General features: G+C 39.6%; 1 protein-coding gene across 4 annotated transcripts in view; it reads right to left on the minus strand.

Moving 5' to 3' along the window:
- Nucleotides 1-18,425: 18,425 nt before the first annotated feature.
- Nucleotides 18,426-26,224, minus strand: part of jeb (low-density lipoprotein receptor domain-containing jelly belly protein) — a 28,508-nt gene continuing 20,709 nt past the window's right edge. For all 4 annotated transcript variants that reach the window (XM_033473631.2, XM_076520482.1, XM_076520481.1 and 1 more), the window contains exon 4: nt 18,426-18,581. In XM_033473631.2, coding sequence (XP_033329522.1) covers nt 18,522-18,581 — 60 coding nt within the window. In that variant the 3' untranslated portion in view covers nt 18,426-18,521. The remainder of the gene's footprint in view (nt 18,582-26,224) is intronic.

Here is a 26,224-nt window from a genome sequence, read left to right on the forward strand (position 1 = left end):
TTATGTAATATAATATTATATTATAATATTATAATAATATATTATTATATTATAATAAATATGAATTATATATATAATATTAATATATTATAATATTATATCATTATATTATATTAACATTTTTTAAAATTATATATATATATAATAATAAAAGTGAGTTATATATAATGTTATTATAATAATATTAATATTGATATTATGTAACATAATATTATATTATAATATTGTAATAATACAATAATAATATTATTATGATATTATGTTATTATATTATAATATTATATCATTATATTATATTAACATTTATAAATTATATATATAATAATAAAAATAATAATAATAATATCTCTATCTCTACGCGCATCCCTTACGCGCATTTATAACGCAGAGGGATGTTCGTCCGTTTCAGACAGCTGGAATAATTATATTTCATTCGGCGATAACGAAAACGAATATTTCCAGTGTTTCTCGAATAAAATACGAATCGAAATATCATCCTAGAAATATTTTACAGCGAATGAAACGTGTAATTTTCGAACAGGTACGTTTCCTTTCGAGGAAACGTTTCGTTTCCAACGATACGTTCGCGATGTAAAATAAAATATTACTGCTCGCCATTCAAAGTGTACTGTTCCAGCAGGTTTTTCGCCGTAATTTAAATGTTCGCCGCTTTTTCGTACGGCCGAGAATCGTTCCGCGTTCCGCGGCCGGATGAATCGAGACTGGCGGATGAACAGAAAGTTTTCGCCCGTCGAAGTTCGGCCAGAAGTAGCTCGCCGGGCCGGTCGATAATTAGCTTAAAATAGCGGCGTGATATTAAAATTAAAATTTGCACGGCTACGGCCCCTAAATTTAGGGTTGCGTTCCGTACGGGATAGCCCCGTGCCACGGGAGCATGTCCGGCCAATAAACACGCGCCTTTATCGCTCCCCCGGCTCCCTCGATCTTCAATCTTGATCGCGATCCCGGACTGCTACTCGCCTTTCGAGCGCGTATTCGACGAGCCGGCCCGACCGAGGACGCGTTTAATTACCAATGAGTCTCGCCGCCCGCAAAACCGTCACGTATCCCGTAAAACAGAAGTTAGTGCGAACTGCTCGATTATCCGCGCTTCCATCCATCTTCTTGTCCATTCCCGTCCTTCCCTTAACTCCATCGTTCAGCTTTTACGCCGGCATTTACCCGACCGCGGGCATTTATGCGCGATAAACATGCAAAAGAGATGTTCTCCGAACGTCGTTTCATCTACAGGGTGTTCCGAGAGCAACCAGCAATCGTAGCTACAGGAATTCCTCAGGTCATTTGGAGCAACTTTTTCCTCGGCGAAAATGTTCTACGAGGCTTCGTTCAAGAGTTATCAACGAAAAACACTGGCCAATGAGCGGCGAGCGCTGCTGGCGCGAGGCCGCCGAGCCAACGAGCGCACGAAGCGCAGCTCCGCCTACTGGAGCGAGACCGCCTCGCGGCAGCAGAGCTTGTCAGTCATTGGCCAGTGTTTTTCGCTGATAACTCGTAAACGAAGCCGCGGAGAAAATTTTCGCCGAGGAAAATGTTGCTCCGAATGATCTCCTTCGTGTCGGGAACCCCTTGTTTCACGATTGCGAGTGCCTTTACGGGGGAACAACCTGTATAAACTTCTTGCTGAAAGTTGAAATGTTGGAAACAAAGTTGCAGAAAATTTCTGTCGTTGTCGATATCTTCGGAATCTAATTAACGCTTTTCCCGCGCTGCTCGCGATATTCGCGCTTGATCAGATCGAGATGAAGTTGTTTCATCGTTTCGTTATGTTACTTCGACAGAGTCTGTTACGTGGCCGGCATGAGAAATTTATCTGCAGTCCCCTTGTTCGCCTCACTTTTTAGAGGGTAATTGCTTCTGTCGCCTCGAATTGAAATTTTTGTCGCCCGGATATTACTCCGTCGAACACGATCGCGGGCTCCTTTAATAAATTTACTTTCTTCTCCTCTCCGCGGAGCGATTCTGCCGTTAATCCGTCGGACAAACTTTTTAAACGCGTCTCTTTTTTTCTATCGACAACCCTATTCGACGATAAATCTCTTCCTTAATTGCGTATTTTGTTTCGGTACTTTTTTTCTTTCTGTCGTCGCGTGCAGAAAACATCGTTGTTTCGCATGCATTTTTCTCGAGAATAAAAAAAAAAACAAGACAATCCCTATGAATATTTATTGTTTATTAGCTTAGCTTCGGTGGCTCGAATGAAATCAAATTTTTATCAATCGATTCGGTGCGCAGTGAATATAATTAATATCGAATTGAATAGTCGGAAAGAAGCTGTGAATTATTAATTTTTATTGCTTTATTTATCGCTTTAATTTATCGCTTTAATTTATCACTGCGTAAAATTGAACAATATAAAATGCAATTATGTAGATAATAAAATTAGTATGTCTATAGCTTACCTACTGGCTCGATCCAATAGTAATAAAAAAAATGAAAATATTATGCTCGAAATTTTATGCTAAACGAAATTGATATTATTCGTTTGAATAAATATTATAATTAAAAAATCCCCGCACTGGCTCAATGAAAGTTCTATAGATAATATACGAGTTGACGATTAATTTGAGAGATTTGATTAACGTTCGTTAAATATTTGAATAATTCCACTGTTTTGAACAGAGAAAATATTTCAGCAACGATCCTCTTAATTTTCTGCGCGAAAAATATTGCCCTCGGTTATTTTCACTCATCGCCGGCGAGCATGTTAACGTTTCGCAAAGCCGAGCATGCCACAGGTAAGTTTGTACAACAATTTGCATCCTCTTATTCGCGTGGCTATATCTCACTTAGCCCTCGTACGATAATATCGCGACGGTGAACGCAAACCCCTTTCCCTCCCGTTCATTCTTTATAATTAAACCACAATGCTCCGGTGTAATTTGACGGCGGCGCGGCGTCGTTTCGGGACACCCGGTACAGTAAAGTCTCCCCAATCGACGCTCAGATTGTGCACGAAAGTGGACAATTTGGGAAGAGGAGAAGCGATTATTCGAGCCTCGCGGCTCGTTTTTACAGTTACCGATTGTCAACAATTCTGATAATAATTATAATTGTTTGTTATAATAAGAATAGAATAATCGCACCACCTTTTCCCGAATTGTCCATTTTCGTTTCCAGGTCGAGGGTCAATCAGGGAGAATTTACTGCACTTGGATTTCTAGAAACCTAAAAAAAAAACCCTAATCGATGCTCAGATTGTGCACAAAAATGGAAAATTTGGGAAGAGGAGATGCGATTATTCGAGCCTCGCGGCTCGTTTTTACAGTTACCGATTGTCAACAATTCTGATAATAATTATAATCGTTTGTTACAATAATAATAGAATAATCGCACCAACTTTTCCCGAATTGTCCATTTTCGTTTCCAAGCCGAGGGTCAATCAGGGAGAATTTACTGCACTTGGATTTCTAAAAACCTAAAAAAAATCCTAATCGACGCTCAGATTGTGCACAAAAATGGAAAATTTGGGAAGAGGAGATGCGATTATTCGAGCCTCGCGGCTCGTTTTTACAGTTACCGATTGTCAACAATTCTGATAATAATTATAATCGTTTGTTACAATAATAATAGAATAATCGCACCAACTTTTCCCGAATCGTCCATTTCGGTTTCCAAGCCGAGGGTCAATCAGGGAGAATTTACTGCACTTGGATTTCTAAAAATCTAAAAAAAAAACCCTAATCGATGCTCAGATTGTGCACAAAAATGGAAAATTTGGGAAGAGGAGATGCGATTATTCGAGTCTCGCGGCTGGTTTTTACAGTTACCGATTGTCAACAATTCTGATAATAATTATATTTGTTTGTTATAATAATAATAGAATAATCGCACCACTTTTTCCCGAATCGTCCATTTTCGTTTCCAAGCCGAGGGTCAATCAGGGAGAATTTACTGCACTTGGATTTCTAAAAACCTAAAAAAAACCCTAATCGACGCTCAGATTGTGCACAAAAATGGAAAATTTGGGAAGAGGAGATGCGATTATTCGAGCCTCGCGGCTCGTTTTTACAGTTACCGATTGTCAACAATTCTGATAATAATTATAATCGTTTGTTACAATAATAATAGAATAATCGCACCACTTTTTCCCGAATTGTCCATTTTCGTTTCCAGGTCGAGGGTCAATCAGGGAGAATTTACTGCACTTGAATTTCTAAAAACCTAAAAAAAAACCCTAATCGATGCTCAGATTGTGCACAAAAATGGAAAATTTGGGAAGAGGAGATGCGATTATTCGAGTCTCGCGGCTCGTTTTTACAGTTACCGATTGTCAACAATTCTGATAATAATTATATTTGTTTGTTACAATAATAATAGAATAATCGCACCACCTTTTCCCGAATTGTCCATTTTCGTTTCCAAGCCGAAGGTCAACCAGAGAGAATTTACTGCACTTGGATTTCTTACAAAATTAAATTACATGATTACATAATTAGGATCGACATCGAATTCCGAAGGTTTCTACTCACGGCGACGGCCGGCGAAGTGGAAATTTTGCGGGGTGTCGGCAGGATTTCGCCGGGAATTACCGGCTGTTTCCGGATGTTCCGGGAAAACTGCTTCGGCAATCGTCGAAACTTCTCAAGAATTCCACGTCCGCGGACTGCGGAACCGGCGCGAGCCACGGCGAGAAATTCCGCAGCCATCGTCGTCACGAAATTGCAGGATAGTAAATCTCCTCGTGCCAGTTTCCGTCCAGTTTTTCGTCGTTGCGGCTCTGGAACACAACCACGAAAGCTGAAGCAAAGGAGGAATTGCGATTCGCAACCATAAATCTGCGACGCCTGCGAATGATTATGCTATTCGGAGCGACGATAAGGAAAATTAGGGTAGCGGAGCCGATTACTGTGGCTTGACCAATTCCTTCGCCATTTTTTTTTAGGTGTAATTGACTTTGTATTTATTGAATAAGATATATTACATTTCTTTATTCTTTTAATTTGTTTAATTTTTAACATACATATTTCAGGGTGTAATTAAAAATTTATGTTTATTGAATAAGACTATAATACGTTTCATTACTGTTTTATATTGGTTAGTTTTTAATATAAAAATTTCCTGGTGTAATTAAATTTATATTTATTGAATAGAACTGTAATATATTTCATTACTGTTTTATTTTGGTTTATTTGTTATTTTTAATACGAAAGTGTAACATATCTTATTCGATAAATATGAAGTTAATTATGCTGGAAAAATACCAAAGGCACAGCAATTGGTCACCCCACAGTAACCGGCTGCACTATCCTATTGGATATGAATTACTAGGGGTGAAATTATTAGGTGCTACCATAAGTAAAATTATTAGGTGTAACAATAAGTAAAATTATTAACTGCAACGATAACTAAAATTATTAACTGTAACAACAAGTAAAATTATTAACTGTAACAACAAGTAAAATAATTTGCTGTAATGAATTTGGTGTAAATGATTAACTGCAACAGTGAGCAAAATTATCGTATGCAACATTCTAAAAAGAAATTTTCATCCACGAGTATAAACAATTCTGTGCAGCACAGCATGCTAATTACAAGCATAAATTAGTTTTAAATGTTTTACTTACGCTTCCTGTGTGCGTTCCGCTGAACATCCGCGAATCAACTGAAGCTATCAGTTATGCAATTACCAAGGGAAATGAAACGAAACAAAAATTCTGAACTGTTACAAACTTCGTCGACCACCGGCAAATTTTAGTAAATTGTTTTCCCAGAGAATACAGCTCGGATATTAACCAAAGATGATTTGTAACTGACAAAATGTCATCTAAATTCGACAATCTTTTGCACATATAATTTCCATTAAATTTAAAACAAATAAGAAGACACATATTATTTCTTACCCCATCCGATTAAAATTCAATTAAATTAAAAATACCCCAATCGTTCGCAAGAAGTGAATACGTAATTGTTGTTCCTAAAGTGAAGAACATCGATGATACAAAGAAAATATTAAACATTAAAAATATTGAGAATATTACAAATATTAAACCTTCATCACCGATCGGCCAGCTCGCAATAATAAATGTTCGAAGGACGACGATTGAAAAGCCACTGTTAGTTTGATGAAACAAGCATCGTACATTTATTCAAGAAGCATGAAAAAACAGCCGAGTTCTATCGAGATTCGACGCGTCGTTCTGTCGCAGAAAAAAGGGTCACCGGCCGAACAATTGACGCAAAATGTTTGTCGGTGTGTACGTGTGTCCTTCGTGTCTCTCTCTCTCTCTCTCTCTCTCTCTCTCTCTCTCTCTCTCTCTCTCTCTCTCTCTGTCCCTCTGTCCTCTGTAATTATGCGTGTATATACGTATATATATATATATATGTATGTGTGTGTGTTTTCGTGTGTGTATGTTCGTGTGTGTATAGTATATACAGATATATTATCTAAAAATATATGTCCGAGGCTGGTGCCAACGTTAGCTTGGCCTGTATCCTCTGTACAACTTTCTAATTCTGGACTCTGGCCTCTGAAATTAGAGCTAGTCGTATTAAAAAGAATTTTGTTTAAGTACGGAGCATTGTTCTCGGTCGCGGGCATTTTTTGTGTTAACGCTTGACGGTCGGGGGGCTCGCAACGATAAACAACGGACCGTGAAACATTGATAAAAGTCTATCGGAACGTTTCTGCCAGGAGAAAAGCGTTCTGTCTTCTTTAATTTAATTTCTAATTAAATTATATTGATTTAATTTAGTTTCTATTTCAATTTAATTAATTCTCGTTTAGTTTCTAATTCAATTCAATTAATTTGGTTTAGTATCTAATTCAATTCAATTAATTTGTTTTAGTATCTAATTCAATTCAATCAATTTGGTTTAGCTTCTAATTCAATTCAATTAATTTAATTTAATCTAATTCAATTTCTAATTTCTCGCAGCACTGCGAGACAGGGAGAAAAAAGATTATTATAACTGCAATAATAATGCAAGAGAATATATTAGAAATAAGTCGTTTTTGTCTCTTCCAGCATGGAAGAAATATTTTTGAAGGCAACTGTTTTTGAAGGAAATTAGGGTTCTCGTGGATCGTGCGACCATTGTTAACGCGAATGCCGAATTGCGAGGCCTGCACAGATCGAGTCGTTGCTCTTATCGTTGGGCACCCCTCGACGTTCTCTTTTGTTATTTTCTAGGTTTTCTTTTCTACGCGATCACTCACTGCCGGTGTCGTCAAACGTGAGTGTTCTGATTGTTCTTCACGCTCTGCCGTTCCATTACATCGCCTCGGCATCGCCACCCTTGACGCCCAACCGGCCGCCATTTTCTGGTCGCCGAACGCCTCGCGCGAACTCCTTCGAAAAATTCCGCGACGAACGTTGTTAATAATGAATACAGAGCCGGTAATTATCGGACCGACGTGCGACGACGAACTGCGACGAGTTTACTTGGTGATCGAGACTTAATTAATAAGTATAATAATTTTACAGATCTGCAGTAATTTCACTGCTCGCGATGGAAGAACGTTCGGAAATAGAGAAATTTTAAATACATTTGAATTTTTAACATATTCTAATTTTGAATATATTCCAATTTCCACTATCTTTTAATTTCTAATATCTTTATTATCTTTTTAACTTCGATTTGAAAAAAGCTATTAGAAAACCGCCGGCAGCAGAACGAAATTCTAACGAAAAACGATGCAACTTTCCGATCTCTTCAATCGCAAAACAACTTCTAAAACCGCCGATTTAAACAAAAGTGAAGATTCTTCGAAGCTCGAAGACATCGTAGACTCATCATCAAACATCATGGTCGCTAAAAAGTCAAAAACAGCGGAACTCATGCCGAACATTCTCCGTTTTTTCCAGCTTAGGTTCGTCGCATTTTTGTTCCTCCGGATGTTCCATCGATCAGCGAACTTATCCGTTCGCAGTTCCGACGCGGCATTCGATTCGACGCCAATTAAAAGCTCGCCGCAGCTGGCCGAAACGTCGGCGAACGATTGAAAATATCGCGGGGCTCGCGAAAAGGGGTGAAACCGCGAACAGAACGCGGCCGGCCGAGCGCGAACGGCGACAATCAATTTCGGTTGAAGCGTCCGCACGCTGAACAACAATATTCTAAAGCCGTGTATCCACCAAAGGAACGGTCGACCCTTCGCGAAACATTCTCCGATAATTCCCCGGACATTTCGCTCGACATTTTCCCGCGATTATTTCCTCCGCGACTCCGATATCCTCGAAATCGAAGGCGATTTCATGCATCGAATTATCCTGGACTTCGAGCGTTTCCGAAGCGCGAAACGCTTCTTCGGGAGACTTTGGTCACGTTTTAGTTTTCTGGGGTTAAATTTCAGGTTCTGTCGACTGCTAGGTTCAGCGAAATGGGTTCAGCAAGGTCTAATCTGCGAACAATCGCTTCAACAATAATCTCTTGCAACGAGAGAAGTCGAATTGCGATAATTTTCAAACGGGTTTTCTTTCGAGGAGGCTTTTTCCCGAGAAAAACTCGCACTTAGATTCGCTCTTAAATCAAAGGGCGAACCGACGAAAGAGATTATCGTTCGAATGGCGAACGAGATTGCGAAAAATCCTTGTTGAACCTTCTGGAAACCGCGTTTCTCCGCAGCGTCGGCGATCCAGAGATGATCGTTTCCGCTAGGATAATCGTCTCGCGTCTCCAGAAAAACGCGTTTCACGTGTCTCTTGTGCTCCGTCGGCGTCGCGGGAACGTCGCGGAGGCAACAGAGGGTCGCCCGGAAGGGTCGCGATCGTTTGGTGGATGTCACAGGTCGAACGCGTCTCGATGAGACTCAAGACAAACCGCTGAGCAACAGGAAGCGTTCTCCTCTTAAAGTCTGCGCGTCGTTCGGTGAATATTAAAAATATTCTGTTCTGATGAAAAATACGTAGATTCTGATATGTTTTTTCAGTTCGCTCAGCCCTCCGTGACCCAGTCCCGTCGATAGAGAAAATACGGCGTTGCTCGGCGAAAGACGTTCGAACTGGATCCGAGAGAGAGGAGGTTTTTTTTTCGCGTGGGTCGCGGAGGGTTAAGGGTACAACCCTGTTTCTCAGATGATTCGACTAAACGAAGTTTGACTGGCGTGCTCATTTCCCGCGAGCCACGCCGAACTACTTATAACTCGGTCGACGAAACCATCGACTTGGCCGCCCGCGGATTTCGCTTCTTTCACGCTTTGACCGTCACCGCGTCGCTTCGACGGGACGAAATTAATGATTAAACCGACCCAGTAGGTTTTATAGGTCGCGAGATTTTGTATTTTTTTTCACACTCTGTTCACAATTTTTATCGTAAAGTTTGATTAGGTTTTTAAGCTGTTTCTTCTGCTGGCGTACTATTTTTGTTTAGTAATTTCTATTGGTTCTACGTGCTTTTTTTGCTCAACGTAGTTTTAAGTAATTTGTTGTTGAAAGTAATTTCAATTAGTTCTATGTAATTTGTTGTCGAAAGTAATTTGTATTAGTTTCGATTAATTTCTCGTTGAAAGTAATTTGTTGTCGAGAGCAATTTCTATTAATTTCAAGCAATTTATTGTCGAAAGTAATTTGTATTAGTTTCGATTAATTTCTCGTTGAAAGTAATTTGTTGTCGAGAGCAATTTCTATTAATTTCAAGCAATTTGTTGTCCAAAGTAATTTGTATTAGTTTCAATTAGTTTTTCGTTGAAAGTAATTTCTATTAGTTTTCGACACTTTTGAAGTAAAAATTGTGAAATCGGTGACTTCTTAACTTCTCCAATTTTTGTACAATTTTGTAGATTTTGGCTTCAAGCAGGGAGACAAATGTTTAATTACAATAATCTCTGACCGTCTTTGTCGTAACTAGACTGCGGATTCGAATAAATTTATTAAATCAAAATCGTCTACATTAATCGCGAGATGCAGGAATTACATAGACATTTATTTCTTTTCTTAACGATTTTAACGAGTCGACAGCGATACGATAATATTGTTATTTATATTGTTATTTATTAATTAATTAATATCGTTACCATTTCATTTAATCCGCAGCCTGGTCACAACCCCACGAGCTACGATCATTGTCTGTACACATTGTTTTCACAGATTTTGCTCGATCTCGTTTCCAATTTTCCAATTTTTATACGAATTTTTCTCGAAAATCGCTATCTCGTTCGCTCGCTGCGAATAACAAATAAACAACGCAGACGCGACGCATCCGCGAACAAATAAAAGTCGTTTGCGAGGCGGTTGTCAAAGTGTTCAGGGAAGCACCGCCATTTTCTCTTTTCTCGGCCGAGGAGCGGAGAACTCGCAGGGAAGCGTCCCGTTTCTTTTTATTATCTTGAGTTTATGCAAATCTTTATTCGAATAGACGGCTTCGGGGAGAGCCTCGCGTAAAATAGAATTGCGTTTCTGTGTTAATTTCAGCAAGTTCCGAGTAAAAATTCGCGTGCAAGAACGCGCGCGCCAGATTTCGTGAAAGGTCTTTCACCAACATTTCCATAACTGCATAGAAACGCATCAACGCGGTTAAGTGCATTCTGGTGATAATTTCAGAACTTGGTAAAATTCGCAACTTCCATTAAGCATTTTAACTTTAGTCTGCAAGCAACGACTCTTTTCTTGCGGCATCTCTGATCGTTCGTCAATTTATTGCTAAGCTCTCCGGCGTTTCTACGGTTATTTATGTACAGCTGATTGTACCGATTATACTGATTATACTTCGCAAAATTTCATGCACAACAGTACCTTTCGATCGCGTGCATTTGCTTGCAGAGTATGCAATCAATTGGATGCAAGCTTTGAAAGTGTTCGCTGATATTCTTTGGAACGATTGCAAATCAAAATGGAAGGTGTTCCTTTTTTATTTTCATTAGACTATGCAGTCTTGAATATTTATTAACAATATGCCACGTGACGTTCACGATTTTACAGTCAACAAGAAATTCGACCGTTAGGTAAATTAACGTCGACTTGCAATTCATGCTGAGTTCTAAATCATTCAATTTACGTTTGCAAAGCTGTGCAGACTTTCTAAAATCGCGGGCAAAGAAAAGCTTTCCAAATGCTATTGTTGTAAAAAGAGACATTTTTAAGCGCATAACTTTTCTTTCGACACTGAAACAACCTTCTTATTATTCGTTTCATTAAAAATACAAAATTACAGAAACGTCATAGTCCTCGCGCGACAAGAAGGCGCCTCTGCGTTCACATTCCCCCTCTTACCAGCCGCGGCAGTGCCGCAAGGAGGGGGAACATGCGAGCGCAAAGGTGGCTCCTTGTCGCGCGCGGACTGTAAGCACTCTTGCGTATACTTCTCCACGGCGTGCACGCTTCTGCCCACTGTATTCGATAAGAAGTGCATTTTTCAGTTGAACTATCACATTTTTCGAAAATCGTGTCGCCAGCAGCTCGACTTTCCAAACATTTCCAAACGACTGTCGCGTTTCTATAAAATCGTGTCGCCACACTAGCTCGATTCATCGAACGCTGTTTCGCCGATAAACAAGCACGCCAACGAACCAAGATATACCTCGAGACGCCTAATCGGCTCGATAAAATTGCGACTCGCTGGAGTTCACCGCGTCCTCTCTTTTAAGATCGTCCGGCCAAGCGATCTCCGGGCGCCACCGCTAGAAACAGAAGAACGTCTCTACGAACGAATCTGGCACTTGACGAATTGTTGAAGAGTGGTTAAAACACGACGGGTCCTCGAACGAGCCGTCGTCCCCCGACGACCTGACCCCGGGTCGATCGGGTCCGGTTATTGAGCAACGATCGGATCCCGAGCCTCTGGGAAGATCGTCTCGACCATCGTCTTCGGCCGCGAAACGAAACCTTTCAACAATGTACAGTCTAGACGCAGTTAATACTGAATTGACCTCTTGCAAAAAGGGGGTGGGGGGATGATCTCTCTGTTTCGCTCGACGTGTGTTTCGCGATCTATATACGTATGTGTTCCTCGTTCTATCTTCTTACACGTATTGCGTAGTTGAGCCTCGTCGGTGTCTGCCAATCGGAACGTCGTTGATTTCCTCGATCTCTCTCTCTCTCTCCCTCTCTCTCCCTCTCTCTCTTTCTTCTCTTTGAAACCTCGAGATGCATTTTATATTCTACCGATAGTTCGTTAATCCTAGAGTATTCTTTTTTGCTTTTCTTCTTTTGTTTTAATCGTAAAACCTTACAGTCTAGTCGACGAAACGAGATTACAATGTAATACCAACGGGTCTGAAGGCTGTCCACTCTCTCTCTCTCTCTCTCGCTCTCTTTCTCTCTAGTTTTCTCTATTTCTCTCTCTTTCTCGCTCTCTTTCTCTCTCTTTCTCGCTCTCTATTTTTCTCTATTTTTCTTTCTCTCGCTCTCTCGCTCTCTTTCTATTTTTCTCTATTTTTCTCTCTCTCTCTATTTTTCTCTATTTCTCTCTCTCTTTCTATTTCTCTCTCCCTATTTTTCTCTATTTCTCTCTCTTTATTTTTCTTTATTTCTCTCTCTCTCTTTCGCTTTATTTTTCCCTATTTCTCTCTCTCTCTCTCTCTCTCTCTCTCTCTCGCTCTCGACACCATCACGCAACAAACAATCAAACACGCGACGCGAAAAGGTGTCTCTGTGCATGATCGCGGTCCCGATCATCGACAGCCCAAACGTTCGACCGAGAGGCTCGCCGTCGGTGATTGCACCCTTTTTTTTATCCTTCAACGGCATTCTCGCGGGGTCGAGACCTTCGGCGACCTTGGAGCGGGACCACCCGACGCTAGATCAGTCTTCGGCAGGCCATTCTTCGAGCTCCGGTCTCGAGGCCGGTCCAAGGTCGAGGTCCTCCGACACAGAGAGCAGCCGTGAACAACGACTCTCGCGCGAGAACCGAGAAACAATTATCCCCGGCCGGGGAATCTTTCCACTCGAGGTTCAAGCACCCGCCGGCTCGCCTCCCCGGCTTCGTTCCGAGTAGGTAATTTGCAGAAAAAAAAGGGAGGTATCGCTCGAGAGACAATGTCAAACAGTTACCCGCTAAGCTAATGTTTACGTTGACGAGGAGGAAAACAGAACGGAGAAGAACAGCGCTCGGGAACGCGAGACGACGATCCAGCGGTGTCGGGGGTGTCTAGGGTGTCGAGGGTGTGAACGGGGAAAGGGGTAAACGCTTCGATCGGTAACCAAGGGCGACGACGATTCCGCGATTAATCATGCTCTCGCTCGTTTTGCGGTTTCCGCTCGTCCGAGGCTTATCGTTTCATCTCGGCGACCTTTCGAGTTACGAGCGGGGCCGTTTTTGCTACAACTCTAGAGCGTTTTAATTGGGGACCGAGAGCGGTCGACGCGGTTTCCAGGGGCTCCAAGATGGCGGGCGAGCTCCTGACTGACCGGAAGTCGTCATTCTTGGACCGTATGGAACGATAGACGCGACGTTCTGTCGTGGAAAGCTGAGAATCCAGCGGATTCTAACAAATAAGAACTTCTTTTAACTGAGAAATATTTTTTTTATAAATAGAAATTCTTTCTGAGCAAGAAGTAATTTTTCTAACAAATAAGAACTTCTTCTAAGCAAGAACACTTTTTCTAATAAATAAGTATTTCTTTCTAATAGATAAGTACCTTTTCTAATAGATAAGTACCTTTTCTAATAGATAAGTACCTTTTCTAACAAATAAGTACATTTTCTAACCAAGAAATATTATTTCGAACAAATAAGCGTCAATGTATAATTTAAGGCGAAATGTCAAGCTAGAAAACCAATTTTTCTCTTCTCGTCGAAATAAAATTTAACCAGAATAACATCACAAATGAATTCTTCGAATAACATTTTATTCGGACAATATATCGAATAAATTCTTCGAATAAAACATGACCGAACTCTGTTACACACGACGTCACCCTTAGCTGGTTCGCCTCTGCTTCATGAACATACTCCGAAGCAGCGTCTACAGTTACATAATACAGTGTAAGGTGCTCCCGGTCCCCGGGAGCAACTAAAACGGCTGGCTCGTCCTCAGTCTTCGATATAATCCCGTAACAGCGTTCTCGTATCGTACGAAAATAAAGCCGTCGAGAGCGAGGTTCTGCTCGGGTCTCGGGAATCGCTCGATCCCGTAGAGATCGCGGCCGGAACGATCGAAGCCGGTGCCTCTGGAACGATCGACGGGATCGAAGGGATCGCCCCGAGCACCGGCCGCGAGCGTTTCGGCTCCTTTTCCAACAATTCCCGATCGAGAACCTCGGAGCATCCTTAAATTTATATTTTGTCTCGCCCAACGCGTTGCGTGTCGTCATAATTGACGATCCATGTACAGGGTGTCGCAATAATGCCTCGCAATCCGGAAATGAGGGTCCCTGAGATTATTTGAAGCAACTTTTTCCTTTGCGAAAATGTTCTACGAGGCTTCGTTTACGAGTTATTAACGAAAAACGGTGGCCAATGAGAGGCGGCCGAGCCAACGAGCGCGCGAGGCTCAGTCCCGCCCATCGCCTCGCAATTGGTCAGCATTTTTTGCTAATAACTCGCAAACGGAGCCTCGTAGAACATTTTCGCAAAGGAAAATGTTGCTTCGAATGACCTCAGGGATCCTCATTTCCAGATTGCGAGGTGGAGGAAGGAAATAAAAATAAAGAATGCAAGAATAAGATAAAAATAAAAGGAGTTCGCTTAATATCCAATTGGAGAAATTCTAAAGCGACTAAAACGAATCGAAAATGAATTGGGTAAAAGAATAAAAGCTGGACGAAAGAAATAAAAATAAAGAATACAAGAATAAGATAAAAATAAAAGCAGTTCATCTAACGTATAATTGGAGAAATTCTAAAACGACCAGGACGAATCGAAAGCGAACGGTTAAAAGAATAAAAGGCGAACGAATAAATCGAAAATAAATGAAGCGAACGAAAGGGAACAAATAACGAAAACCCGCGGCCCGACTCGTAATCCACCGCGAACAATTTCGCCGCGGACGTTGTTAAATATTCTTTCCGCGGCGACCGCGCGAACAATTCGACTGTTCCGCGGCCAAACTTTCGCGAGTTTCGAGCCAACTTTATCATCGGGCGCAGGAAAAATGCCGCGGACTTCTCATGAATACGAAACAAGACGCGAGGCTGCGGGTCTCGCGACTTCGTCGTCGTCGTCGTGGTGGTCGTTCGACACAGCGATTCATCGCCGGGAAGAGTTTAGTTTGCTGGAAATCAGTTGGATCAGCATTGGAACGTGTTGGAACGGGCTCGCGTCGGAATCAATCCGCACCCTTCGGAGGATCGACCGTTTCCGGGCTGGGTGCTGTTCGAGAGACGATTCATCTTTACATTCCCCTGAGTTTGATTTCACCGTCTCTCTCTCTCTCTCTCTCTCTCTCTCTCTCTTTCTTTCTCTCTGTGTTCAATGTCATGCCGGAGAAGGGGGAAAACATTCTGCAAAATAGACGATGCGGGAGAATAGGGGAGAATGCGAGCAGGGTGACCGTTTCATCGTCGACCAGCGCTCCGTTTGCCAGCCGTGGAGAAAAAGAGGCGCCGGAGAGGACGCGCCGGGACTCCCGAAATATTTCGCCGGTTCTCGGAGACAACAAGCTGCTTTGGAATTCCGAGGCGGTTCGGCTCCCGGGACGACGCTCCGTTTCTTCGGGTTTAATTGCGACGCTGGGCGACACGCGATTCGAGTGCGAGATTCGAATAAGTTCGCCGAGTGACGCGCGATTCGAATAAGTTCGCCGGGCGACGCGCGATTCGAATAAGTTTGCCGAGTGACGCGAGATTCGAATAAGTTCGCCGGGCGACGCGCGATTCGAATAAGTTTGCCGAGTGACGCGAGATTCGAATAAGTTCACCGAGCGACGCGCGATTCGAATAAGTTCGTCAGGCGACGCGCGATTCGAATAAGTTCGCCGAACGACGCGTGATTCGAATAAGTTCGCCGGGCGACGCGAGATTCGAGTGCGAGATTCGAATAAGTTCGCCGAGTGACGCGCGATTCGAATAAGTTCGCCGGACGACGCGAGATTCGAATAAGTTCACCGAGCGACGCGAGATTCGAATAAGTTCGCCAAGCGACGCGCGATTCGAATAAGTTCGCCGAGCTTCGCCGGACTGCGAGAAGCATTCGAAAACCGGGACACACCGGATCCCGCCTAGTTCAAGACCGCGCGCATCGTTGCTTATTTTTTTTTATGGAAAACTGTGTAAAAATTTGAACAATAGAGGCTCGATTGCCGACTTCGATCCGTCGAATTCTCAGATTCGCATCGTTTAAAAAGCTTGCTGTTTTTGACGCGAAGAAACAGGAACTGTTTTCTGTTACGATTAAACACTGCGGAGACTTTTGCACTTCGTGCAAAATAAAGTTTGTCTTTTTTTAGTTGCAATGAAAGATCAGTCGAATAAATGTTCTTCGATGGTTCCTTTAATAATTTTGAAAGGTTCTTTGATAATCTTTTATAGTCGGTTGAGAATAATACGCGTAGATGTTTTTAAATTCTTTTGAGATTCTTTTTTCTCTCGTTTGAAACTTCATCTGCGACATTTTTATGCGAAATAAAAATCGTCTGCGCTAATTGTTCCGTTTCTTCATTGTTTTAATTAGTTGAAAACTGGTCGACAGGGTTTTTTTTAAAGTTTCTTCAATGTTTTTACGTTCGTTGTTTCGTTTTTTGATCAGTTTAATGAATTGAAAACTGTTCGACAGAGCTTTTAAACTTTCTCAAACATTTTTTTACGTTAATTATTTCGTTCCTTGATCGTTTTAATAAATTAAAAACTGCTCGACGGAGCTTTTAAACTTTCTCAAACATTTTTACGTTCATTATTTCGTTCCTTGGTCGTTTTAATAAATCGAAAACAGTTCGACAGAGCTTTCGAACTTTCTCAAACATTTTCACGTTAATTATTTCGTTCCTTGGTCATTTTAATAAATTGAAAACTGTTCGACAGAGCTCTTGAACTTTCTCAAATATTCTCACATTAATTATTTCGCTTCTTCATCATTCGAATAAGTTGAAACCATCTCGACAATATTGTTCAGCTTTCTCAAACGTTTAAATTAATTCGTTTCTTGATCATTTCAAGAATCGATCATCGATCGTCTTTCTCATAAATCAGCATTAATTTACAGCATTGATCAAATCAGAAAAATATTGTTGGCAATGAAACGACTACCATAAAACAGTCACCTGATCGCAACATAATTTTGTACGGTAAAACTCTGAAAGCTTCGCGAAAGCCCAAATAAAACAGCGTTCCCAATTTGAAACGCTATTTTACCCATCGACGTTCCGTCGGCGTGTCTCGGGATCCGCGCGTCGCGTTCCAGAAAGTCGCGAGCATAATAATTCGCTTGCGCGCGGGAACAAAAAATCCGTATAGACGGTGTTCGGGTTTCCTGTTACGTTCCATTGTGTTCGACGCGTAATAGAGTTCCGCGAGGAAAATCTTCTCGCGTCTGACAAAAGGTTCCGAGAAAATTCTCGAGCGCGGATTTACGGCGATACGCTCGAGAACGACGCGACGAAGTCTTCTTTCTGTCGCTTCTCCTCCGTTCGCCGTGTCCCGCGAGTTGTCGCAAATTTACCCTTTCGAGAATTTCCAGCCGAATGAGAAATCGCACTCGAATCGGCATCGGATGGATCGGACGAGCGTTTCGGGGCCAAGTCATCGTCGGGCCGAGCACCGAATTTCGGAACACCGAGCATCGTAAATTCGGCACGACAGAACGGAGAAGCTTCGTCGTTCCTCCCCCTCGCGCCCTTCGCTCGCAAGAAGAACGCTGGCCAGATGTGAAACGGTTCTTCGTTTTTTTTTCTTCATATATAGGGATTTCGTTGTATGTGTGCGGGTACACCAGAGCCTGTGTCCTCGTACACATACACGGGAATATATAATATACTGTATTTATATTTATATATGTATATGCACATACATATATATATATATATATATATATATATATATATATATATATATATACACACATATTTATATAAATATATAAATATATGCGTATGTATATTTATATAAATATAATTTATATGTAAATATATTTATATATATATTTATTCATGCGTATATATATATCTATATAAATATAATTTATGCCAATATATTTATATATATTTATATAAATATAATTTATGCCAATATATTTATATATATTTATATAAATATATAATTTATGTAAATATATTTATATATATTTATATAAATATATAATTTATGTAAATATATTTATATATATTTATTCATACGTAAATATATTTATATATACTTATACATGCGTATATATATTTGTATAAATATAAATATAATGTACGTAAATGTATTTATATAAATATAAATATAATGTACGTAAATATATTTATATAAATATAATTTATGCAAATATATTTATATATATTTATACATACATATACATTTGCATGTATATAGTAGTTATATATATATATATATATACACACACATTTAATCACATGTATGTATATATATACATATATATATACATGTATACATATATATATATATATATATAAGTGAATGTATAAAGAAGTAAACTCGTCAGACTTATGATTTTATACATAGGTCAGAGGTTCATCGTCAACAAAGGAATTAGCGTCCTCTTGCCCATCGCAGAATGGCATCTGCCAATACGTCAAGGTGAGCTTTCGTCTGAAACAGACAGAATAACATTTTCTCGTACACGCTGTGTTTGCTGGTAAAGGCCGCCGTATACGGTGCCCTTTAACACGTTGACTGCCTTTTGCAACATAACTTTGAGCGACATTTGTTTGCGGGGTGAATGAAAAGGAGATTTCGAGATGACGCGTACGATGCACGGATTTCGTTAGGAGTAGGAAAAATGGGACACGCTTGGAATCGGTGAGAGGTCGACTGCGATGTTTTCATTTGGGGATATTTTTAATGAAATTTGCCCACGCCTCGTCGCGCTCGAAATTAATGAAAATACGGGAATCGAAATATTTCTTTGGCTTGTGTTGTCAACGATTTTCAATTGCGGAACTTTCGACACTTTGCAAGTCAAAGTGTTAAGTGGCACAGTTGATTCTAAGGAGGCTGAGGATCTCTTTGTGAAATAAAGATGCAAGTAATAATGGCATACAAATATTGTTAATAATAATAATAATAATAATTATTATTATAATAATGCTATAAGAGAAAATAATATTTAGAGTAAAAACGAATTTCACATTATTCGAGAACAATTTTCTACTCGCCTCGAATTTGTCGCAGTTAACGTATTTATTTTGCAGAAAGTGGAAAGAAAGGCAAGAAACCTTCACTTTTTATCCTTTGTTATAGTTTATTAAAAGTATACTAAATCTTCAATCGAATGGCATTTCTTAAAATAACGATTCATACGAAAAGAAACGATTCTAACTGAAAATAACTGTTCGTTCGAACGAAACCGAGGCATAATTCTTTTAAAACGATGTATAAAATAAGACCACGGAATTATTCAGATAACAATTTCCTCAAACATCCATGCACAGCAATGCATATATTCATTTTCCGTTGTTCACGGATTTCTAAAACCTCGCTCTAAAACGTATGAATAATGGATCTGTTAAATTCCTGGGCAGAAAATAAACCACGAGCGTATTTACTTTCGTGCTCTCCGATCTATTATACAGGTCTATCGATCTATATCAATCTAATTTTATCCTTATTATCGATGGACGAGCGACTGTTCTATAAACTAACAAAGTGGAACGTGTTTCTTCGTAGATTGACGGCGAAAGTTAAGAAGAAACTTTACGTACCGTTGATGTTTGATTAAAATTTGATATTCACTTATTAAACTGGAAGTAAATATTGTGACGAAGCCTGTAGCACGTCGTTTATATTACAATATTGCTTGGATTTAGCGCTTGCGACAAGTAAATGGAACAATGGAGATAGGAAAATAAAATAGAAAAATTCAAGATCAAAATAAGAAATACAAAAATAAAATATGAAACACAAGAATAAAGTAAGAAATACGAAAATAAAATAGAAGATACGAGAATAAAATAAGAAATACAAAAATAAGATATAAAACACAAGAATGAAATAAGAAATACAAAAGTAAAATAACAAAAATACAAGATCAAAGCAAGAAATGCAAAAATAGAATAAAGAATACAAGAATAAAATAGAAAATACAAGAATAACATAAGAAATACAAAAATAAAAGAAGAAATACAAGAATAAAATAGAAAATGCAAGAATAAAACAAGAAATACAAAAATAAAATAAAACCGACAGAACAAAAAATTACGATTAAAGCTTACAAAATAATAAAAAAGATAAGACCAGTAATTTCGATGAAACAGAACAAATTTCTATCGCACAGAAAGCTGACTACCCCGAAGAACATGCATCCGTGCAACATGTTCCATAAATTCCGTCGATAAATCCAACGACTTTCCGCGAGAACGATAATACAATGCAATCTGAACAATCGAAAACCGAAGAGCCCGAAATCCTTCATTTCGTCGGACAACCAGCGGATTTCCGAAGCCAATGAAAACCGTCAGGAAGATCGAAACGGTGGCGATACGGGGGCGGTTCCGCAGCACCGGCGTCACGGAAAAATAGAAGCTGGCTGGTTCGATCCGAGGCGATACGATTAGAATGCGCAGCCGTTCTCATTTTCCTCCGTGAAACCGGGCATCGAAACTTATCGGATTTCTTTTAGGGAAGAATAGAAATCCCGTTGCCGGCGGATCGGAATTTTACAGCGGCGTTGTTTCGTTCCCGGCGAGCGCGCGTGCCGGAGCGGAAAGAGGGACGGCCGACTGGCTCTCTCCTACTCGGTTCCGATTCCCATCGAAAAGGTATCGACGTATCCCGCGATTGGCTGACGTGGGAGTCGTTGTATCGACGCCGTCCACGAAAATTCGACGGCCGAAGTTCCGCGAGCACAAAGTTCGTGCGTCGCCGACGGTTTTCCACGGCCGAAGTTCGACGAGAGAGCGTAACCGAGGTCTAATTCCAAGTCGAAAAACAATCGATTGTTTTCCACGCTGTCGACCGTTTCGCTTGCTATCGATAGCTCCGAAATATTTGCAGACACAGGGCACGGATTTATTCGAACAAATTCTTGCGTTCGGAGCGGATTTAGTTTGTCGATGCGCGGGATATTATAATACAAGCTGTCCCGAAATTATGGTATTTCCGGGAAATTACGAGTTCCTGAGGTCATTCGGAGCGACTTTTTCCTTTGCGAAAATGTTCTGCGAGGCTTCGTTTACGAGTTATTCGTGAAAAACGCGGACTCAACGAGCGCACGAGGCTCAGTCCCGCCCATCGCCTCTCATTGGTCACCGTTTTTCGTTAATAACTCGTAAACGAAGCCTCGCAGAACATTTTCGCAAAGGAAAAAGTTACTTGAAATAACCTCAGGAACCCCAGATTTCCTGGAAGTGCCATAATTACGGGATATCTTGTCTGAGGATTCGTTTATTTATTTATATAATATACACGGTAGTTAGAAGCTTGAATGACGAATTAGGTCAGCCGTAACTTAGCCGAAACAGGCGCATCTTTGAGACTCGGTCGTCGGACGTACCTGAAGGGGTTAAACGAACGGGGCCCGTCGGTCCCCGGGCCGTCGGAACGACTCGCGACGGCGAACGGGGCGCGACTACTACGTAAGTGTGCGGTATGTAGGGTTAAGTTCGAGTGGCTGATCGAGCAGGCGGAAGGAAAAGAAGCGAATATCGATTTCAAAGAGGCAAGAGAGACCAGGTCGGAATCAGCCTGGGGAGAAAGGTCAACTGTTCGCCGGATGCGATGGATGATAAATGGGGAAGGGGGCGGTACGTGGCTTGGATTTCCCTCCGGTCGATTCTATCCCTCTCGTTTATTTTTTCGCGCGCCGCGCACCCGGCAAAAATGACCGAAAGAAGCTCGTTATTTAGCATCGTTTATTGTACTCGAAACAGACTATTTTTATTCTCGATTAAAAATCCACGATCTAATAATTAGTTTCTCGTCATGTCGATTATTTATTCAGATCCGAAGGACATTTAGATTATTCTTCTCATAAAATCTTCAAAAATTGTTCAGCTGTACGAAGTGAAAAACGAATAATTACAGAGCTACAAGCATTGTGTCCGCGATTTCGCATAAATTCACCCCTGTGCGTCGCCGAGCCGTTTTAAGTATGAAAAATATACAAAAAGAAAATATAAAAAATACAGGAAAATATTTAAAAAATACTAAGGAATATAAAGAAGTATAAAACAAATATAAAAGATATAAAAAAAGATATGATTCAAGCAGAAGTTACGTGGCATCAAGATAGATACACGACATAATAATTGGCTTCTCGTTATTCCGGCTATTTAACGAGACCCGAGAGACGCCCGTAATTTCGTCCCGATAAAACGTTAACAAAGTATTCAGGTGTACGAAGCGAGAAACCAATATGATCACAGTTATTAGCATTGTCCACGATTTCGGGGAAATTCGCCGGCTGCGCGCCGCCTCGTTTCATTTCTCCAGCCTTTTCAGGCTGCATCTTCCTCGCGAGAGGAAGTCCCGTTTAATCTTCCTTTCATCCACTCTTCTATAATACTCTTGCTGCTGCCGCTGCGGCTGCTCGCAAGTGGTTCTCGCGTTAAACGCGACACGGCCGAATTGTTTTTAGGCGGCCGCCGCGGCGGGCCGAGCCGAAAACGCTTGAACGCCTGCCTTGCCTCTGGCGGTGCTTTTGAGGCGAACAGCTATGTTTATGTGCTTCCAAAACTTCCAGCTCCCTCGCTTTGATTCCGACGGGGCGCGACGGGGTGCGGAGATTGTGCGAGCGACGTGTTTTTTCGCTCGGATATTCGAGTTAATATTTTAAAATTAGTAAAAATTATATTTTTTATTATTATAATATATATATATATATATATATATTATTATAATATATATATATATATATTATAATAATAAAAAATATAATTATTTATAATTAAAAGAATTAAAGAAGTTCAAAAATTTCAATCTCTTATTTTTCACATATTAAAATGATCAAAGAAAGTACGAAAATATTAACTAATATTTAATAATTATATTATATAATATATTATAATATATTATATATATTTATATATATATAATATAATATATATATTATTTTATTATTATAATATATAATTTTAATTATAAATAATATTGTATTTGTATGAAATGTAAATAATGTGTGTGCATAAAATATAAATAATATAAAAGAAGATATGTATACGAATGGAACGATAAATTCTGCGAAGAGTTAAATGAAATTAATTAAATGAGGGGGTGAGAATCGACAAAAATCATTTTGAGAACTGTGTTTCATAAATTTGCTTGAGAGCTCTCGATCATTTCACAGGAATTTATTAAGCGATTTTCGAATTTAACAACAAGAGAATAGAAAGATGCGATTGTGCTATTGTGAAATATTTTAGGAACTTATAAAATTCATATAAAATTGATAAAGAGTTATAAAAATCTGCCGATCAGTTTTAATAAAGGTATCGATTGTTCCTTAACTCACAGAATATCAGCCAACCCCCGGCATTATTTTGTTATCGTATTCAAAATTGCCCGAATTTGGCAGAAACGGAGAGCCAATTTCTTCGCGCAGAATTCTAGATCACTTGTTTGAAAAAATCACGCCGATTCGAATACTGCGACCGATGAGGGAACAGTTTGGCCGGCTTTTCGGCAAAGATTGAACGGGACAGGTGGGTGCATTAGTTAGCCGCGTACATATTTCGCGCGAGCTACGCGAGCGTATTCGTGTCCGGGTCGCTTTAACGTCTCTCGTTGTCAGTCGTTTTCAATACCTGTCACTTTCAGCGCCGACATAATTGGAGCGAGCCGCCAACCACTGAAATTTGACATACTTCTGTCTATAAACACACGCTGGCTGGCTGCGCCGGGGACCGTGTTTATTGACGGAACGTTTCTGTTCTCTCGCGCGCGCCTACCGCCCGCGCGGACAATAGCCCGGCTGAGCGACAGCGTTTCCGGCAATAGAAAATTTCGCGAATTAAACGACTGCTTGTCAACTACAGTGTCCGCGACGTTTCAACATTGTCCGATAATTTAGCGAGAAACAGTCGCGCGGATAGGATCCCGACTTTTGCCATCCATCGTTCGCCGTGCTCGATAGAAGTTGGCCAACTTTGACCGACGATAACGTCGCGAGAAATCGTCGTAGGACGATGACTTTTTTTTTAAATTGAAGCTTGATACCTCTACTCTTTGAGCCAGTGTTTCTGTATTTTAAGTTCTACGCACCCTCGCCACCGTGACTCTTCAATTTAACGAAAAGGTCATGACGATTTTTCGCGGAGCTTTCGGCAACATGCAAGGGCTACTTCGAAGTGCGGTAACTTTGCGAGAAAAAATCGCAGCCACGTTCCCTTTGTTTTAAATTGAAGGGAAAAGATCGAAGTTAATTCCGATGGAAACGGCATCCTAGGAAAAAATTGTACGAGCTCTGTGCGTTCTGTTAAACTCGACAATTTTCACTGTGACATACATGGCCGCACGTTTAAAGAGTCACAATGGCGAGGGTGTGTTGAACTTAAAATCCAGAAATATTGTCTGAAAGTAGAAGTTTCAAGCTCCGATTCAAGCAAAGAGTCGTCATTCTACGATGATTTTCCGCGGAGCAATCGTCGATCAAAGTTGGCCCCAATATTTAGTCACAATTTCTCGCTGGCATAATTTTATCGAGCATCGTTGAGACGATTAGAAACCGAAAACAGACCAAGTTACAAATATTTGAGAAAATTGCGCGAAGTTAAAACGGCAGGCTCTCGTATTTTTATGAAATGATATTTCAAGATTTATTCGACGCCGTGGAGTAAGATTCCTTTCGTCATTTTGACCTGTAGAATCTACCGTGGCAAAGTGTTCCACGTTCTTGCTGACATTCAACGCCTAATCAAAGATTCAGCAGCTATAGGCTATCACGATAAAAGTAATTTTCAACTTTTGATCAACGGCGCGCCGCGAAACGCTGTTTACCACGAAAATTTCTGCGCGAACCGTGCAGCAATATATGTAATAAAAATATACGTACGCTATAATGCGACAGAGAAAGTGAGGAGAAGAAATGAAGACACAGTGTAGTAATAAAAAATAATAGAAATATACATACAATAAAAATATACGTACACAACAATACAATGGAAAAAGTAAGAAGAAAAGATTAAGATATAGTGCAGTCATGAAAGTAGTAAAAATATATGTACGATAAAAATATACGTACACAACAATACAATAGAGAAAGTAAGAAGAAAAAATTAAGATATAGTGTAGCAATAAAAGTAGTAAGAAGAAAAAATTAAGCCACAGTGCAATGATAAGATCAATAAAAATATGATATACCACAATAATAAAATAGAAGAAGTAAGAAGAAAAAAATGAAAACAAAGTGCAGTAATAAAATTAATAAAAATATGTATACAATAAAAATATCTGTGCACAATAATAAAATAGAGAAAGTAAGAAGAAAAATTTAAGCCACAGTGCAATGATAAGATTAATAAAAATATAATATACCACAATAATAAAATAGAGAAAGTAAGAAGAAAAGATTAGGATAAAGTGCAGTAACAAAATTAATAATAATATACATACAATAAAAATACCTGTGCACAATAATAAAATAGAGAAAGTAAGAAGAAAAAATTAAGCCACAGTGCAATGATAAGATTAATAAAAATATAATATACCACAATAATAAAATAGAAGAAGTAAGAAGAAAAGATTAAGATAAAGTGCAGTAACAAAATTAATAATAATATACATACAATAAAAATACCTGTGCACAATAATAAAATAGAGAAAGTAAGAAGAAAAAATTAAGCCACAGTGCAATGATAAGATTAATAAAAATATAATATACCACAATAATAAAATAGAAGAAGTAAGAAGAAAAAAATGAAGACAAAGTGCAGTGATAAAATTAATAAAAATATACGTCCACAATAATAATAAAATAGAAGAAGAAGAAAGGATTAAGACAAAGTGCAGTAATAAAATTAATAAAAATATCTGTGCGCGATAATAAAATAGAGAAAGTAAGAAGAAAAAATTAAGCCACAGTGCAATGATAAAATTAATAAAAATATATAATATACCACAATAATAAAATAGTAAAGTAAGAAGAGAAGATTAAAACAAAGTGCAGTAACAAAATTAATAAAAATATCTCTGCGCAATAATAAAATAGCGAAAGTAGGAAGAAAAATAATGAAGACACATTCTATCATATGCACGTCCTAAAAGAGAAAGAAGAACGCGAAGATTAACCGAGAAAGGGA

Source organism: Megalopta genalis, chromosome 3, assembly GCF_051020955.1.
Source record: "Megalopta genalis isolate 19385.01 chromosome 3, iyMegGena1_principal, whole genome shotgun sequence".
Taxonomy (NCBI): Eukaryota; Metazoa; Arthropoda; class Insecta; order Hymenoptera; family Halictidae; genus Megalopta; species Megalopta genalis.